A 19,286-nucleotide genomic window follows, 5' to 3' on the forward strand; every position below is an offset into this window, starting at 1 on the left:
GTACACTGTTTGCCCGGAGGTCAAATATTTGATATTTTTTGACAGATAAAGTTTGATTTGATATTTGTACAAACACTATTTTGTTTGCCACTCTTCAATTTTCAACAATAGTAAACAATATCAAACACCGAACATGGAAGAAAAATCAACTGAAATATTCAAGGTAACCTAACAATGTACCGACAGGTTCGAAGAACAGACTGAAAAAATATTTTAGGCATCCAATAATTGAATATTTGCTTGTCGTGTTTTGTGTACAATATATTTGATCAGTACACGTTGACCAAATTTTATCTGTCAAAAAGAGTCAAATATTTGGCTTCGGTCAAACAGTGTATGAGCACCCTTACCCAAGGAGCTGGAATTGACAGATGGTTCGTTTTCGACAGTATGATGATAAGGCATGGAAGATGCGAGAGGGGATAAAAAATGACAGCGACTATTTTTGTTTATAAACAAAGCAGGTCTAATTTTTATGCTACATAGCGGTCCACACCAACATATACTTACGCTGGGCCGGTTTCAATCGAACTAGCTGTTGTGTCTCACAACCCGCACGATCAGGTGAGTCTCCAGCTAAAGCAGCAGTCGCCGGGAAACGATATGCATGGATATCCACAGCGTATCGCTATCACTCAATCCTAATGGGTCGCCAACGACTAATTCCACCAAATCGAATGGAACTTAGAGCAGTACGGCACAAGCCCGCCGGTAGTGACCCTTTCATATACCCACTAGCAAAGCTCCCACAATCGCTGATTTGCCAATCCCAGCAGCAACAGCAACAACCCTCACGTTCCGTAAAACAGCAATGCAGACAACAACTTGCAGCAGTCACCGAAACACAACAATGATGCTAACAGCGTAAACAAAACCAACGTTTATGCGCAGCAAACACATAGCGGTATGCACTCATCATTGCATGCCATTTGTTATCCTCTTTCTCGGAAAACTCTAGCCGTTCGTTTGGTCGCTGTCAATTCGAACTCAAGTAATGGCTGAACAGCAGTTCTGACATAACGTTCCACCTTATTATACGCCTTGCCCTTACCAAAGATATTGGATATTTTTCTACCATGGATTTTTCTGGGTGTAGCATTCGTTTCGAACAAAGCAGTCTGTTCCCGTTTGTGCAAATTTTTTGACAGTTTACTCCGTGCGCTCTAAATTATAAGTGGCATAACATAACAAAAAAGATCCTATCAAATCGCTCAAGCAAAATTGTTTGTATTCAGCACGAATCTTTTGGCTTTTATAAAGTATAATTGTAAGTATTCTTCGAGCTTTGCGGTACAAAAGATGGAAATGAAACAAATCGTAAGTATTGATGCTTAGCTTCTGAGTATTATTTCATTGATCAATCACATCCAACAAGCATAGATTGAAACACAGGAGACCGACAATGGACCAGTTCGATTACCGGTGGACAGAGAAAATCACACTTACGATGATTGGAACATCTCGTACACAAAATCACACATTTTGAAAAGCGTCTGCATTAATAATAATACATGCGTACGAGGAGAGCCAAACTGTTGCGAGCTTTGTGTGTAAGTAGATTCAAATATTCTGCAGTTGATACTGGAATGTGAGAAAAACTTCTTTTTCAAAGGTACAATTACGCCCTCAAACTGCCACACTTGCCAGACATGGTGTTCCATAAGAATATTCTAGTGATAAGCCATAAATCTGGTGCTCGGTTAGAGTTCAATCCAATCGATGCGCTCAAGTTGGTGAGAAACGAAAAATTAGACATTAAAGTTGCTTGTTCGGATGAGTGGAAAGAGAGCCGACCGGCGGCGGATACACAAGAAAAGGTAAAGCCATTCGATTGGACCTTCACCACCGAGTACCGTGGAACCGTCAACAAAAAGTTTCGGGTGGAGGAAACCGACCAGAAGATCGACATTTTTAAGCTCATGAGAAGGGAACCAATCTATTTTTACCACGATTTGACTCTGTTCGAAGATGAATTGCATGACCATGGAATTTCGGTGTTGAACGTGAAGGTGGTATGTACAGAAGCAGGTTCTGTTCGTGATTAACTCGACTAATTTGTTTGTATCATCCGTAGCGCGTCATGCCCTCGGGCTTCTACATCTTGCAGCGTTTCTTTCTTCGTGTGGATCAAGTATTGATACGTATTAACGACACTCGTTTTCATTATGAAAAAGGCAATAACTACATCTTGAGGGAGTATACCCACAGAGAGGCGAAGGTTGAGCAGCTCAAACATGTTCCACCGGCGCTTTTCATCAGTCCAAATGAAATCGCCGAGCAGCTACCAGTGATTTCCAAGGTTAATGAGAAACTTACAATTATTGGCGACGGGGAGTAGCCAGCGGTCATCATAAATTAGGAATAGACAAATTAGCAGTTCATGGACTACTGCTGCTGCAGTCGCCCATGCATATATTGGTCTTTTCACTCGTTTGTCCGACCTTGTTTTTGTGTCAAAAGTAACGAAATGAATGCTCCGAATATACCTTTGAATCGAGAGATGAATGTTTTGAAATACCTTACGTGAGAAAAGTTGCACGATGACTTGACGACCTTGCCTTCTCCATATTTTAATCGTTTGTCTGCTCCTCCAGTAGTTCGACGTATTTGGGTGACGCCATGAAGTCTGTTTGGAACTTGCCGTAGTCTCCGATGAACATTGTTAGTGTCGTGAGCGCGTTCGGTGTAGCCTCCACATAAGTGTGTTCCTCTCGATGAAATTCCGTGGCTTTCTCTGTTGATTGTGTGTGGAAATAAAATAAAAATTGTTTTTAGTAAACTTTCTTCGTTGCCATACTCACAGTGAGCCATTTGCAAAATCGATATAGTGGGTCCAAAACGTGTTCGTATAGTTGCATGTTTTCTAGGAATAAGCAGAATCATGATGGGGGCAAAATAGTCCAAGTATTAAGCGTTACTTGCGCTATTCTGCTGCTACCTCGCTTCAAAGGTAGATAGAAGATTGCTCTATATAGTTTTTTTTACATTATGGATAATTACAACTTAGGCATAAAAACCCCTGCATTTAATCATTACAATATTTATCTTATTTTGTTAAACTATTTTTACAATATACAAATAGGTATATCTTCAGTTCCCTCACACCATGTAGCGCCCTTATACCAGCCAGTACATAATTCCGCTCACTTGACATAAAATACTGTATTTCACACATAAGGAGCAGCAGCTGAGAGCAGAGGCTGCGGAAAAGGCACTGCTTATGACCATGGAGAAAATAGTACTGGAGACGCCGAAGGTTCGTCTGAGCCCACGATCGACAAACAGAAGGAGAGACACACCAGGAGACGAAGAATACCTGAAAAATGCCAAAAGCGACAATCTGGGTAACACAAAAGAAGGTGAAAGCAGTTGATGACGTATTGTAGATAACCAGACAGAAAAAACGTAAAAAACAGAAAAAGAAAAAAAGTGGAACAAGAGAAGAAGAAATCTGTGCCTCGAGTGGAGCAAAGCAAGAACGATGCCCTGATCGTTGAAGTGACAGCAGGCATGTCGTACGCAGCAATCCTACGGAAAGTGCGAGCTTATCCGGAGCTGACGACAATGGGAGAGAATGTCGTGAAAACTAGGCGCACCCAGAAAGGCGAGATGATCTTTGAGCTTAAAAAAGACCCGACGGTTAAGAGCTCTGCTTTCAAACAACTGGTAGAGAATTCTTTAGGCGAGGAGGCGAAAGTGAGAGCTCTCCCCCTCATCTGAACGAGATCACGACGGTGGAGGAACTGCAAAGTGCGTTGCGGTCAAAATGTGCCCTTGGTTGTGTGTACGGAGTACGGTGGGACACAAACGGCATCGATTCGGCTCTCGAGAGATGCTGCATCCCTGCGATAAAGCAGGGATGGCTGCAATATTGGTGATGGGAAGGTACCCTACTCAAAACGTGGTAGAGAGCTCACAGGAAAATTTCGTGATCGCATTAAAATTTACGGAATCTTCATGTTCAGTTGCTACGCACCCCTAGATGGTCAACGAAGCAGTTTCACCAGATGCTGGACACACTCACAGATAAGGTCATCGGCCGAAGACCAGTCATCCTCGGAGGAGACTTCAACGCTCGGGCGGAGGAATGGGGAAGCAGATATACCAACCCCAGAGGGTACAGTCTATTAGGACCCTTCGCAAAGCTAGACGTCGCACTTTTGAACGTAGGCCCCAGCAGTACCTTCCGAAAGGATGGCCGCGAATACACCATCGATGTAACCTTCTGCAGTCCATCACCGATGACAAAAACGAAGTGGAGAGTGTCGGAGGAATACACACATAGCAACCATCAGGCAATTCTGTTTAGTGTCGGACAACGGAATCCTGCGGTGGTACAAAGAACAAGAACCGGTGAGCGGAAGCAGAGGACAAAACTAGAAGTAATCGCGAAAGGACCTTTCCGCAGCACGACCCACCGACGTGGCCTATCCGTTTACTGGACACTTTAGGAAAGCTTTCGGAAAGGGTTATTCTCAACAGACTGGTGAAATGCACAGAGGGTGATCACGGAATGTCGAAAACGCAGTTCGGGTTCCGGAAAGGAAAGTCGACAGTGGACGCTATTTGGACAATTATCAAGAAAGCTTAGGTCTTGCTTAAACAAAAACGAACGAACGCCTTTAAAAGTGTCAGCTGGGAGGCCATCACCGAGGCGCTACACAGATTGAAGGTCCCTGGCTACCTGTACAAGATACTGAGGGGTTATTTTCAGAATCGGATCCTTGTATACAACACAGACAGGGCACAGATACTGAAGAACATCTCGGCGGGAGTTCCACAAGATTCCATCCTAGGTCCAACGCTTTGGAACACGATGTACGACGGTGTACTAACGCTGAAGCTACCTGAAGGTGTGAAGATCGTGGGATTCCCGGACGACATCGTAACAACGGTAATCGGCGAGACGCTCCAGGAGATGGAAATGTTGGCAACTGAGGCTGTAGAGATGATCTGTGGACAGCGTAAGGCTTCAGATGGCACATCACAAAACCGTAGTGCTGTTAGTGAGCAATTACAAGGCAGTGCTGCGGGCAGATGTATCGGTCGGAGGACATACCATCGTTTCGAAGCGGACAGTGAAATATCTCGAAGTAATGATCGATGACCGTTTAAATTTCAACCAGCACGTCGACTATGCATGTGGGAAGGTGGCATATGCCATGAACGTGGTGGCGAGGATCATGCCAAATAGCTTTGGCCCAAGCAGCAGCAAGAGGTACCTCTTGGCAAGTGTATCTTCGTCGATACTGAGGTACGGTGGCCCTGCCTTGTTCGCGACTCTGGACCCACCGAAATCGGAGGAAGCTAAATAGCACATTCCGACTCATGGCCATGCGAGTCGTAAGCGTGTACAGGACCATTTCGTCAGAAGCTGTGTGTGTAATCGCCGGGATGATTCCTATCTGCATCACTCTGGCGGAAGACAGCGAGTGCTACAGGCGGAGGTTAACCAGAGGTATCCGGAAAACGATGAGAGCGAAGTCGATGAACAAATGGCAGCAGGAACGGGATACAGTGGAGGACGGTGGATGGACATACAGGCTTATCCCGGTACTATCGACTTGATTGAACAGGAAGCACGTGGAGGCGAATTTTCACATGACGCAGTTCCTGTTTGGACATGACTGCTTCAGGCAATATCTTCATCGATTCGGGCACGCAAAGTCGCCACTCTGCCCGGGGTGTGGGGATGTGGGGGGAACACCGGAGCAAGTTGTATTCGTATGTCCCAGATTCACCGCAAGGCGCGAAGGATTGCCTGCCCTTCATGCTGGGAATATTGTGGAGGAAATGTGTCGTGACGAGAACACCTGGAACGCTATGAACAGTGCAATCGTAGACATCATGTTCGAGTTACAGAGGAAGTCGAGGGCCGACCAGCGTGCTGACAACGCCTGACTGTGAACACCTGCGAGGACTGCTCTAACGGATGGTGCCCCACGAGGGGCGCTTCGCTGGGAAAAGAAATTTCGCGAGGGTGGCTGTGACGGGTTGCGCGACTTGTTGCAGGGCAATTCTTAATCGGTACACGTCTCGATGGGTAAACGGAAGTGTGTGCAATGAATGGGTGTTGAGACAGACGCCCCCGAAGTAGTCGCCTGAATGTGGTCCCCGGGGGGAATGAGGCATCGAGTAGAAGGCTTGGTTTTAATGGATGAGAGCCCCACTCGACGTCTGGGTTAACCCTTTCCAGATAAGGCTGGTAGAGCGTTTCTCACCTCTTTAAAAAACTATTTCACACTAGCTACATTATTTCTTCTGATAAATTATTGTTTTGTTTTCTTGCAAAACTATGACTATTCGAAAAATTGGCAACCAAGTACTATTAGTTACGCTAATATATATATATATATATATATATATATATATATATATATATATATATATATATATATATATATATATATATATATATATATATATATATATATATATATATATATATTATAGCCAATATCGTTCGTCGTCTTGTCATTCGCCATATTTGTTGTTTTTCTTAGCAAAGTAGCTAACAGTATTGTTCAGTTGTTATCAAAATACACAACGAAATACATAAAAAAAATACATAAACGATTGAAAATCGCTGGAATATAATAAAAACTAAACGATACAGATACGTTGTTCTGATTTCATCTTTTCATTGCAAATTCGATTGGTTATAATCAAAATAAACTTGGCTGGAGCAAGAACACCCATGTTTCTACTGGTTTCATATTCCATCCAACCAATTTCATTTGCTATATTGCGATGAGTTAAACAAATGCCGATAAGAAACGCATGTGATATGATATGTCGAAAATAGCAAACGCCATGGAAATGTTGAGAACCGGATGTCAAATTGCATGGAATTCCGTATTCGACACTGCGCGAGAAGGTCTTAGGAAAGAATGCTAGACCAGGTCCTGGAAAAGCAACCGTTCTCGGTGCCACTGAAGAAAGACGAATAGTTGATTGGGTGTCAGCCAAAGCAAAAACTGAATTCCCCGTGGACACAAAGAGATTAGTGTCAAGCAAAGTACATTATGTGCGAAAATCAGCTCATCCCAATCCGTTTAAAAGCGGAATACCTGGTCGTAAATGGGTCAATGCATCTCAAGCGTATTGCCAAAGCATCATGCGATCGTTTCAGGAACTGAGTAAAAGCTAAAGGAATATTGGTTGAGAAATCCATTCCCTGCATTGGTAATTCAGGAGGTAATTGTAAAATTTATGTAAGTTTGTTCTTGTATTCTATAATTTGAACACTTCCAGAAACTGAAAATGTAACATCCACAAAAATTAAATCGTCGATGGGAAGTATCCCAGAGAAACGCTATTCTTATCTACAAAAACTTCGACTAGATACCGTCTTGCAAAGCCACTTGTGCCTGCCGGTAGCTAGTCATATGGAAAATATAAGGAGAAGGAGCCAATAAGATGATAAAAATGGATGAAACAAAAGAAAAGAGATGGAAGGCAGAGAACTAATACGAAATGAATAAAAAACGACCTAATACAATTGTAGTTCATTCGATTATTGATTTTGTTCACAACATAAACAAAATGTCAAAACTACTAGTTAAAACGATTCATAGCTTTAACAATTTAATGGTTGGAACTAGGAACATTTGTTAACGGAATTAGGAAAAATGATGTCTTTGTCGGTTGGAATTCAGACCGAAAGGTGCAAAATGGTTTCCATCATTATATGCAACAACGATCTCATCCGTATGTTTATCAGCAGTGAGACAAATTGCAAGCAAGTAGCACATTTAAGAATATTAGGGTAGACAGGGACAATATGACCAGGCGGGGCGAAATGGGAACCGTTCGTTTGAGCTTGTTATTGAACCAATAACACTTATTTGCCAACAATTTTGTAAGAAATACTTTTATTAAGTATCTTCGTGAAAACCGGTTTCAAATTCAATTGTTGAATAAAGATATTGAGAGAAATATCACACTGACTGATTATCACGAAAAACATATAAAAATAACAGTCAACAAAATAAGCTCTGTACGCTCCATGGTGAAAGTTATGACTCTGCTCTTTGTATCAATTCGTACTGGTATTATTTTATTATTTCTGAATATTCTCACTGATTTATTGCGCTGCTTTGCCGTTTCATGTAAAAGAACGGTTCATTTTTATTGAGCGTAAATGTACGGGGCGGAATGGGCATACCTGCTTGGGGCATTATGACTAGGTATTTTTTCAACATAACCTGTAAAAACAGCTGTCAAAATTTGTAAGCATAGTTGGAAATAGTTATAGCGAATTCGTTTTTGTTCAGTTTCAACCCCAGTGCCGCACTAACTGCTGTCAAAACGTTTTTTTATTCACTCAGTTGCGCACTCAGTGTCGCACTAGTTCGCCCCGAAAGCTGCTAGTTTCGCACTGAGATGCTTCACGGGTTGGCACTCGGGTTCACTAATACAACTATACTGAACTGTCAAGTTCCGAGTATTGTTTTGGAAAATATAGAAATGAAGACTATGAAAATGGAAAAGCTACTGCTCTTGCTGTTGTATTATTGGAATCGTAATCCAATTCGGATTCTGATTTTGAAGAGTATAGTCGTGTAGACGGCATTAAGCTCCGTGTGCTTTCATTGGGAGGCGAAAATTATTATGGATATTCAGGAGGAATAAACATGCTCTCAAAATAAAAATTATGAATGAAAATTTACTTTAAACGTATCGAATATTTATTTTACGTGATGAAATAAGAGGGTTTTTTTCCGATATCGCAGAAACATTGAACGAAAACTGTGTCTAACGATGATTTTATATTATAACAGTAATTATTTGTGGAACAAACAGGAAATGCTACGACAGATGGTTAAGTGAGTGTCAGGACTACATGTGTTAGGTAATCAAACAATATGAAGTAAAAAATGTCATTCATACTTTTATATTTTTACACTGCACTTGGCCCTTCTTATCTGATAGAGAATAATTTACCTCAGAATCACTAATATCGCCACCAGACGTCGACACTTTACATTTGTCGTCGCAAATATAAACAAATCAGACTATATAACGCACACCAACAAACCACCGCATTCGTGAAACTGAAAACGTTTTTTTATTACAGAGTCAGTGTGGCACTGACTCAGTTTTAAAAACGAATTCGCTATTAGATGTGGAATCATGGTGCGGATTTATATCAGAACATCCGATTGTAAAAAGTGGTAACAGACCTTGAACGCGGCCACCGATGCAGCGAAAAGAAGTACGACAGAATGACAAGCATCCTTAGTGCATTGTGTCCCGCGAGAAAAACTTAAACGTTATCTACCTTGTACAGACCCTTTGCTGTTCCATATTTCTCACCCTTTCAATAGTCAAAAGCAAAATTTTGTCGGAATAGATTGGCTGGCTGGTTTTTGAAAGTGTCACCCACAAATCTCACGTCGGACATCGGAAGTAACATCCGCTGCTAGGACTAAATGATTCAATCGCGTTGTAGTCGGGAAATTCTACGATTTACCGGAGGACGTACAGCAGAAATACAACACTCCACCAAAAAGGCAATTCAACGTCGATAAAACATCAGTGATTCCAGTAACTATCTTTGTTTCCATAGGAGCAGCAAGTAAACTAAAAATTATTATCTTTATTCAACAGGTGCAGGCCAAAAATTCCAAAATCCTAGCAATGCGGAGAGAAAGGCAGATGAGCGCAGGGTGCTGAGCAAGGAATAACCATTATAGAATATTCCACAGGACACCTTATGTTGCTACTGTGGGACACAATTCAGTTCCTCTACGGGTGGCGATAAACGGAACCAATGCTATTGATGCACAAATATTCTCTGTTTCTGATTTGAGCAACGTAAAATTGTAGTCCAATCACTTTGATCACATTGTTATTTTTTGTACATGCAAACTGAATGGAATCCAATGAAATACACGTATAAGTTGCAAAATAGAATAAGCTTTCGTTTTATGAACTCGTTTCGTTATTCTTAAATTATTGCTTAAATTATTGAATCAATAAACATGGTCATATTGCCCCGTAGTGTTTTCGATCGATGGAAATGGAACACGTTTTTAAATGTGTAATTTTTCCATATTTTTTAAAACGTATTCATACAATCTACATCGATCAATAAGGTTCCAAATTGTGAGATTTTAATATGTAGCATAATTTATAGATGTTTCTACATGGTTTAGAACGTTTCGTTCTTAGGGGGGTCATATTGCCCCTATCTACCCTATACACGCGCAAGCAGTAATTTTTTAGAGTACTCAAACGTTATATATTGTCATAGCTGAGCGGTATATGGGTACATCACGGTACCATCCGGAAAATCCGTATGCGAGAAGGCTATCGCTATTACAGTGCCTGCAAGCAACCAATTTGATGCAAATCTGGTGGCCAAGAGACGCGCTTGAAAGTTGTACAACAAGGTTTTGACGAGGTGCGATGGATGGGGGAACGTACGTGAAGATAGATTTTGAACATTTTGAACAGCAAGACACAAACATGGACTCGAAAATGTATAGGGAAGAGTATCTGCAGAAACGTCTCCTTCCGTTTATTGCGGCTCACAAAAGTCCGGTGAAATTTTGACCAGATTTGACAAACTTCCACTACAGTCGAGAGGTGCTTCAGTGGTACCGTGACAATGAGGTCGATTACATTGAAAAATGCCTTAATTCTTCCAATTGAAGAATATTTTTCTCTGAGAATTACAATAAATTATCTGCATTTTGATATAAAAACATTTCTTGTACCTTTAACCAATCCCGAGATACAACTGGTTTTGTGATACTGAACTCTAAATAAATCAAGCTTTAATGCACTTTCAACTAGTTCTACCCATAATTCGTGTGTGCCCGTTTCCCATTGCTTTTTCCCTACTTACCTATTTTAACCGGACGATAGTTGGAAAACAGAGTCTTCTTCTGGCGCACTTCCATTGCTAGAATCTTTACACAGCCGTACTCTTGCAAGATCTAGAATAAAATAACACTTACATTCCACATCATCCGATTGAATCCCAACCTCCACACAAACCTCCAACAAATAGCTGAGATGCACCGGGGCCATCATACTGAACCGGGAATAAATTACACCGAGTATGACCCCGGGATGCGACATGCAGTACAACAGCAACGTTGTGAGCCACCGATACAGCAACCGGCGGTTGACTCCTCCGTCAACTGTAACCCAAGGCGACATGAGCAATGAGAGATTTTTTTTCGGTTTGCTGCAAGTATGTAGTCAAAACAGCACAAATCACTAAAAATGCGCTTACCAACAACCCCAAAATACCCATACTTTTTATCCCTTTCTTCCGCCTCCTCAAACTGCCGTTCAATCTCCTCCCGTCTCGTTTTACACGGCGGTTCACGTACTTCGTCATCATCGGCGAACTTCTCCAGTGGTCGCTTGCGGCGTGATGTACCCGGTTCCTGCTTGACGATCTCCGCTTCCGTTGCGTTTTCCTTCGCGTCGTGAATCACACACGAAGTTCGAAGAAGCCACGATTGCGCATGGCGCCAGTGGACATAGACTGCAGCCCGATAACCGGTCCGGAGAATGAATTTGAAGTTGAGCAATATCTGCAGATCTTCCATCAGCTCCGCCCGATTGGGGAACCGTTCCGCCAGATCATGTACGCTTGCTCCAAGCTGTTCCTGGTCTTCGATGTACAGCGCCAATGTGCAGAGCCGCGGATTTTGGTAGATCAGTGGGCTGGCCTGCTCGAGCAGTGGCTGCAGTTCCTCCCGGGAGGGCCAAATGGCATCGCTTGTGACCCTGGTGAGTATATCCTGCCGCCGGTCGAACTTCTCCGGCAGGAAGCACCTTGGGATGTCCCGATTGTCGAACCGAACGCGATGTCGAAGCTCCTCTGGTGCACTGTATTTCAGCCGTATGTTCATCTTGAGATAGGTGACGACGTAGAAATTGTGCAACTTGTGCACCTTTTCGCTCAGATCGTCCTTGTAGTGCGAATCGCGCGAAAACGAGGAATCCCCGGGGTCCGCATCGGCCATCATCAGTGCGGTGTTTTCCTCCTCCAGCTGGGTTATCTCGTAACGATCCAACCAGTTGAAGTCGCGCACGTGTTCGAAGCGTACGATTTCGTCGACCAGTTCCACCATGTTTACGGGTGTCCTTATTTCGTCCAGGGTGCGACCCAGGTCCCGTTTTTGCCTCGCGATATGTGCCTTGCCGTATTCGTTCACTGTTTTTGCGAAGAACTGGACTATGTTGTCCTCCCGCACCACCAGCATAGGTGCCAACTCGATACGGGACGACGCTTTGCTCTGTTTGATCCGTTCGATGATTTCGCGCCGAGCTATGGCGATCGCGGTGCACTTTGAAATAATATTACGCTCGGAATCCTGCAAAATGCAGTCGGGAGCGGTGCATACGTTGTACGTCTCGTCGATCTTGTAGGTTCGGAGGAAAATGCGTTCGCGGAAACTGTTCAGCAAGCAGAAGAAGTGCAGGTATTCGGTTGGGATTTTCGTGAGCTTCTCGATCGGATGCATCACGTAGTTGAAGTACACGTCGCTTTTGGTATCGAAGCGGATTTTGGTGGTAGATTTTGGGTCCGCTTTGGTTCCGCGTTTCACTGCTGACACTCTCGGTTCCTCGTCGGTTTCGAATTCGTCCAGCAACTCCGGGTGAACATTTTTGAGCTCCGGATTCATCTGTATAAACTCCGCGGGGTATTCCAGGTCCAGATCGATCGAATCCATGGTTAGGAGCTCGGCAAGCAGTAACATCAGACCCTGGCCGCCATCATCGAACGTGACCGGTTCCTCGTAGCTGGGCCGATCGAGTAGCTTCAGGTAGTTGTAGTAAACGTAGTTGAACATTTCGAAGGGTATTTTGGTGATGATCTGATTGATGTAGCTGATCGAAACGTGATACGGATTATCCCACGCTGGCATAATGCTCGTGGCCACGATGCGCTCCATCTTCAGCTTGCGAGACAATGAAATCAGGCGGAAGGATCGAACCATCTTCATCGCTTGGGACAGATGGCGCTCGGAGTAGTTCTTGTAAACGTTGAACAACTGAACGTTGAAGTATCCCTTTCTTTTGAGATTTGTCACCGCACTGTGAATCAACGTGACCAATTTGAGCAGTATTATGTCTTCGGATTGCTTGGGATTCGAGGCGTAATTCAGGGTTTCAACTTTGTTGTGTGACTGCAGAACATTGAATCGCTGCTCGAACTCCCCAATCGTATCCGGAATAGTTACTCTATTGAGCTGATTATCACCGAGCGCGGATGGTGTTCGAAAATTATCCGTGTTCAGCTTGGTTAATGTTTTCCGAAGCATAAACACCAGCTTCACGAAGTGAACCTTCAATGCCATAGCAGATTCTTCCGCCAGAGGATACACCCCCTTCAGGCGCTCGACAAAATCTGGTCCGAAACGTGCTTGCATAACCGGATTCAGTCTCGCTTCCTCCACACACATCTTAACGTTGGCAGCGACTCCGGGCTTATGTTTGACCATATAGTTGATCCGACGCTGGCATGCCCGAGATGTCTTGTTGGCCGAATTTGGATCCGACCAGTGGAGGATGTCCCGGTAAATCAGCGAGTTGATAATCTGGTTCGAGTTCCGGACATCTCCGTACAGGTATTTGACCGCAACACGACACGTCAGCAAAATCGCGTCCTCGTTGCGGCTCCAATCGACGCGCAATTTTTTCATCAATCTTAGCGCCTTCCGATCAACTTCGTCATAGTGGTTCCTTTTACGTTTCCTGGGTGGACGGCACTCAATTTTGCGGATTTTGAAGCTATTGCTATGTTTCCTCTCGCCGTACTTTCGATACGCAGGAGGAGCGGCTTTAAGCATCAGTTTGGTTTTCAGTGGAACTTTTTTATCCTTCGAACCCGCCCCCACCAGGCGCTTATTGCCGATCACCACACGACTGCTGGCCGGTTTCTCTCTCCCCTTTGCGACTATTTTCTTCATAGCTTTCAACCGTTTCATCTTTGCTCGTTGGCAGTTCTCTGGCGGGGCGTAATTCATCACTTTGCTCCAGTTGGATTTTAGGTGGACAAACATTGCGGTGTCCATGCCGGCAGCTCCACGTCCATCGCCAGGAGGCAACCGGCCCACGTCATTTTCGTACGCTTGTTCTGGCGTTCGCGCTTTGCCAGCCTCGATTATCTCCGGCTTCACTTGCAACTGTCGGACGAGAATCTCTTTCCCGAATGCGACCGAGCGCCGGTTCAAGCGAGTTTCCATGGCAAATTTGTACAATGTTTCCCAGTACATCGCCAGATCGAATGGCTTCTCGAGGGTAAACACCTGAATCGGGTAAACTTTATCCTCAATTTCCTGGTAGCCAACGCAGGAGCTACGGGTGTCCAACAGAGCAGTATTTTTATTCAAATAGATGAACGTTTGGTCACGATCCTTCATGCGCTGCGGACCAAACTGCAGCAGACCCGCGTAGCACAGCTTCTGACATAGTTCAAAAATGTTAAATATGTATTTTCGCTGACGGAAGAGCTGCTGTCGGATTTGACGCGGCAATTGCTTGATCAGCGTGTGTCGCCGGATCGGATGGTTCAGGTAGTGGTCCAGTTCCTTGGTGTAGAATCCAAACGTGCAAATCTGACAGAAAATTGACAGGGGAAGCCTCACTGTCACATCGGTAAGCAGTGCCCATCCTTGCCCATAGCTCTCGTAGAGATTCAACGGTGGCACAAATATTTTCCAATCGTCGACACTATAAATAGGCCCCAGTGAATCACCCACTTCGGACAAATCGAGACCAGGACAATTCTCGGGAAGAATTTCCTGTGCTTCCGCTGGGAGTGTATATATCAAATAAAACAAAAACTCGTGCAGCAGCTTCATTCGGAGACACTTCGCCAGTGTTCCTTCGTAGCTGTGTCCGGCCGCTAGTGTATCGGCTTCGAGCATCTGTTTCTTCGCATAACGCGTTCCGGGTGTTTGCAACAGCATTCGCGCTTTCGCCGCCTCGATTTTCGCCAGCAAAATCGTGTTATCCTTGTCCACGCCCATATCGCACGCATAAACCACATTCAGCTCCTTGTCCTCCTTTACCAGTTTGACGTTGGCAATGCGCAAAAACTTATCCACCGCCAGTTTACCCAGCAAACGCAAAACCGACTTGTGACACGCCTCCGCCTTGTATCCACTAGCCTTCTCATCGCGATTGATTTTCTTCAGAACAACCCTCGGTTCGATCACCTGATACTGTTTCACGAGTTCCAATATTTGGTTGCACCTTCGCAACATTTTCGCACTGATCAACTTCGTGTTCATCATCGACGAAATCCCAGCTTGAGCCTTCTTCAAAAATAACATCTCATCCGTCACGTTCACCTCGACCGCGATCGAATCCATCACCGTATTCGCTGCCGAGTAGAGATTCGGTTCCATCGCATAACGATCTTTCTCCTCCTCATGTTCTTCATCCAAATCATTCACCTGACTCGCGCTGCTCGAAGACTGTGCCGTCGGTGCTGCGATACACACACTGGCCCCACCGGTCACATTCAAATGGGTACTCATGAGCTGGATTACCTCCCGGTCGAATGTGACCGTACGCAACGATCGTCCAGGTAGAAAGTATTTCGTTGTACGCTGCCGTCCCTCGTCCACTGCGTGGCCCTCCACGGCCTTCAGCCGCACCAGATTCTTCACCACAGCCCGCGCGTTCAGTCGATCCAGACCCATCTGGATGGCGAGAGCCGATTGCGATACGCCGTGCTCTCCCGAAAGCGCTATCACATTGTACGCCTGCTGCAGCACCGGCATATCGATGTACGCCTTCTGCGAATTCAAAATCCCGTCCTTCTGATCGTCCTCCGGTTGTTCGTCCTTGTACCACACGTCATACACATCCGCCTCCGGATCGATCAGCCGCATTATGCGAACTTGTTTTTCCTCCCCCTTCTTATTCTTCAGCCGCCACTCGCGTGGATCCGCCTCGGGATACAGAACCCGATACGGGACCGTCTCATCCGTTCTGATAAACTTGGTAAATTCATTCCCGCGGAACCATTTTCGTGCTTCCGCTCTACCCAAAACTACATGCTTAATCTCATCATAATCAGCCATGTAACCGGGGCGCTGCTTCAGAATGTTGACCACCTTTTCGGTGATGACCAAAGTCTTCGGTTTCATTTCGGTATAGTATCTCGGTAAGTGATAAACCATCCCCTGGATGCTGGATTCCCCCGTCCGCTGGCAGAGTCCCTGTCGGGTGATTAGCTTGCAGTCGGTGAGAAATTTTCGATTGTAGTACAGAATGCTCGAATCCTTCGTTAACTCAACCAGCGAAAACTTGCCCTGCGAAGTCTCGCCGTTGAAACGAGAACGAGCAATCCACTCGAGCATACAGTATTGGATGATGGTTAACTCAAAAGTACAATTCGGATCGATAATGTGCGCTTCGCGCATTTTCTGCGAAGCTACGATGACAAATTTATTCGGCCATCTGGCATCCACCTCTTGACAGGTGGTTCGCGTTAAATCCTCCCGGGCCACGGGCTGTCTTGTGTCGTAATGTTCGCAAGACCCTTTAACACCATCCGCGTTGATTGGATTGTACTTGAAGCGATGGCCGGGGTATTCTTTGGGTTCCTTCATAACCCCCGTTGCCGGATCGACGTGTTGCATCCGGTCGAAGAAAACGAACGTTTTGCGTGACTCGGGCAACACGTAAAAGGCGTACTCCCCATTCTGGACGATCAGTGGCCATACCGAATCGCAAAACTTTTCCGGCAATGGCATTTGCATTTTCAAACGAATCGCCAAATGATTCCATAATGCTGTCGACATAGAATGAATTACAGACTGCGCTCTCAACATAGACACCACAACTTACTGTCAATAGTGCTGCCTTCCAATCCTTCAAGAGCAACTTCCTCGTTCAGGATAGCCGAAAGCGGGCCACTCCGAAGCATGTCTGGCAATTTTTACAACCACTTCACAAAAACAATGATGTATTGTGGATTTATTTTGACAGACGAACATGAAAACGACAACGCTAACAGCTGATTTTTGATAATGTTTTGATGTCTCAGGTTTTGATTAACTCAATGATGTTGATCGTTTTACCACCCTGTTTTGTTTACTACCGAAGATGAGCCGAACAAGCACATGTCTATCATCTTACCTTTCGTGTGTTTATGGGGCTGTTCAAAAAATAATTGTTTTTTTTCTCCCATTTATTTATTTATTTAGGCTCATTAGCATTTTAGCTGTAACAGAGCCGGGTTTTAATCGTGTACATGTACATATGTTTATGTTTCTATAAACTGTAAATTACACAGTAGTTAGTAGTAGCCATTTAGGCGTTAAGTTTTCTGTTCCATTACATTATGGTAAATTACACAGCCATTTCGACATAAGGGTATTCTTTCTGTTCTTCCATTGTTCAGCAGACCGGACAGCGGAGACAGTTGATATTGATCATTGTTGGGTTATTTATAGAACAGCAGCCCGATGTTTCTTGCAGAGCAGAGCAGTTGTATGGATGAATCGATCTAATTTCGACCGTGGATCGATATCCATCGCTGATGATGTTTTGCGTGGACGTAGTTATTCTATAACAACACAAAGATGGTCAATTGAGGGTCCTGAGTTTGAACTCACGACCGATCGCTTAGTAAGCGAACGCGTAAGCAATTGGCTACGAAGACCCCCCAATTGTTTTTTTGTGAGAATTGAATATGAGAATCAGATATGAAACGGATATCCAATAACTATTCGGTCAATTCTTGCTATCTGGTCGGATACCGGATAGTGACCTACTTTCCGGCTGTATATCGGATACTAGAAATAGATCAATAATTTCTCAATAACAGAAGATAAATCATAACAAAATAGTTTATTGACATGTTTCATACATAATTAAAAAAAATTGTTCAACACTGAGTTTATATTAATTCATAGCATAAATTTATTAACATTTATTAACAGGTCAATAAATACCACCGAGAAACAATCAATTTTCTTCAAAAATCGTTCGAAACAACACTCAAGACAGCCTAAACGAGGAACTGATCCTTAATTTTGTCGCTTCATTTCAGTTGTTCAGTATGCTTAAGCCTATGTTCTCATTGCAACGGGGCGTCAGCGTGGCGTGGGCAGGGCGTGTGACGTTTACGATTAACCGTGTGTGTTCTTACTGTTGTGTTCACATCAGGCTGACGTGCCGTGAGCGAGGTTTTGACGTGCTGCTGGCGTGCAAACGAAAACACTTCACGCCGGCGATATTTGTACTTCTCCGCTTCTCTCTTATGGCGGGTTTACACTAGGGAGATCTATAACTAAAGATGGATTTATACACCTGAAAATAGGTGTAAACGGGTGAGAATAAATATGATACACTTATTCGAGGTATATAGTACTTGAATAAATTCAGCATATGTAAACGCTTGTGAATTTCTCACTGGTGAGAAATCACTAAAGTTGGATGCAGTTCTACTTCAGGTGAATAAATTCACCGAAAATTTGAATATATTCGTTATAGAAGTTCACGCTAGTGTAAACGGTTGATGCGATTTCTATAAATCACTAGTCTAAACAGGTCTAAACCCACCCTTACAGATGTTTGTATGAAGTATTGATATAATTTAAAACTGCGCGCATGTGAGAGGAGGGTTGCCAAATGTATATACGAGCCTTAATTTTGATTTTATTTTATTTCCATTTTATTCACTATGAAGATATTTAATTTTGTAAAGACTTTTCAAAATAAAGAACTAAGAGAAAAAAGTGTGTGGAACTGAAAAATAGTCAAACTAGTTTGTTATTGTTTTGATTCATTCTGATGTAGCAGATGCACAATACATGAATTCATATTTCATATTGTAATTATGTAATTACGTAGTTATGTTCAATAACATTATGCGAGGACGCCGAATGCATGTTCTGACTCGTTTCTTACTTGGTTCAGACACTAATTGAAAATAAGTTTATCGTCGTCGAGGTTTTGTTCCGGATACGTTCACGAGGCTGGAATATTAAAAACAAGCAAAATGTCATTATTTCTTACACACATACATTGACAATTTTCATAAAACACGCCGAAAACACAGCGCTGGCAAGGTGCAATGGGAGTGAATTGATATATCGTGGCGAGACGTTGACGCTCCGCTGCAGTGAGAACATGCCCTAAAAAGCATTTTTCATGAATGACTGTTGTTTTAATTACAGATGTTATAAATTTCTTCGAACAGTGCAAATAAATTATTATAAATTGAAGCACTGGATTGAATTATTTTTTCTCTAAGTTATGTCACTTCCTTTTTTGATTTGCCACTTCTTTAAAAC

The 19,286-nt window shown here is 43.6% G+C and overlaps 2 protein-coding genes across 2 annotated transcripts; one reads left to right on the forward strand and one right to left on the reverse strand.

Annotated features, from left to right (window-relative positions):
- The first annotated feature begins 1,128 nt into the window (after nucleotides 1–1,128).
- On the forward strand, nucleotides 1,129–2,499 carry LOC129775368 (TIP41-like protein). Its single transcript, XM_055780052.1, has 4 exons — nucleotides 1,129–1,317; nucleotides 1,381–1,550; nucleotides 1,613–2,012; nucleotides 2,075–2,499. Exons 1-4 carry the CDS (start codon nucleotides 1,300–1,302, stop codon nucleotides 2,336–2,338), a joined length of 852 nt encoding a protein of 283 aa, XP_055636027.1. The 5' UTR covers nucleotides 1,129–1,299; the 3' UTR covers nucleotides 2,339–2,499.
- LOC129775360 (general transcription factor 3C polypeptide 1) lies at nucleotides 2,371–16,993 on the reverse strand. Its single transcript, XM_055780039.1, has 5 exons — nucleotides 16,834–16,993; nucleotides 11,272–16,777; nucleotides 11,008–11,200; nucleotides 10,856–10,946; nucleotides 2,371–2,734 (listed from the first exon to the last, which is right to left on the reverse strand). Exons 1-5 carry the CDS (start codon nucleotides 16,910–16,912, stop codon nucleotides 2,571–2,573), a joined length of 6,033 nt encoding a protein of 2,010 aa, XP_055636014.1. The 5' UTR covers nucleotides 16,913–16,993; the 3' UTR covers nucleotides 2,371–2,570.
- Between the last annotated feature and the right edge of the window lie 2,293 nt (nucleotides 16,994–19,286).

This window comes from Toxorhynchites rutilus, chromosome 1 (assembly GCF_029784135.1).
Source record: "Toxorhynchites rutilus septentrionalis strain SRP chromosome 1, ASM2978413v1, whole genome shotgun sequence".
NCBI lineage: Eukaryota > Metazoa > Arthropoda > Insecta > Diptera > Culicidae > Toxorhynchites > Toxorhynchites rutilus.

Bases quoted from the DNA above. Each gene is read 5' to 3' on its own strand.
- LOC129775368 (XM_055780052.1), top strand. The intron at 1,551-1,612 runs GTAAGTAGATTC...TCTTTTTCAAAG, and splicing joins AACTGTTGCGAGCTTTGTGT to GTACAATTACGCCCTCAAAC. The intron at 2,013-2,074 runs GTATGTACAGAA...TATCATCCGTAG, and splicing joins CGGTGTTGAACGTGAAGGTG to CGCGTCATGCCCTCGGGCTT.
- LOC129775360 (XM_055780039.1), bottom strand. From the start codon at position 16,912: ATGCTTCGGAGTGGCCCGCTTTCGGCTATCCTGAACGAGGAAGTTGCT. The intron at 11,201-11,271 runs GTATGGGTATTT...ACATACTTGCAG, and splicing joins GCGGAAGAAAGGGATAAAAA to CAAACCGAAAAAAAATCTCT. The intron at 10,947-11,007 runs GTTTGTGTGGAG...ATTTTATTCTAG, and splicing joins ATCTCAGCTATTTGTTGGAG to ATCTTGCAAGAGTACGGCTG.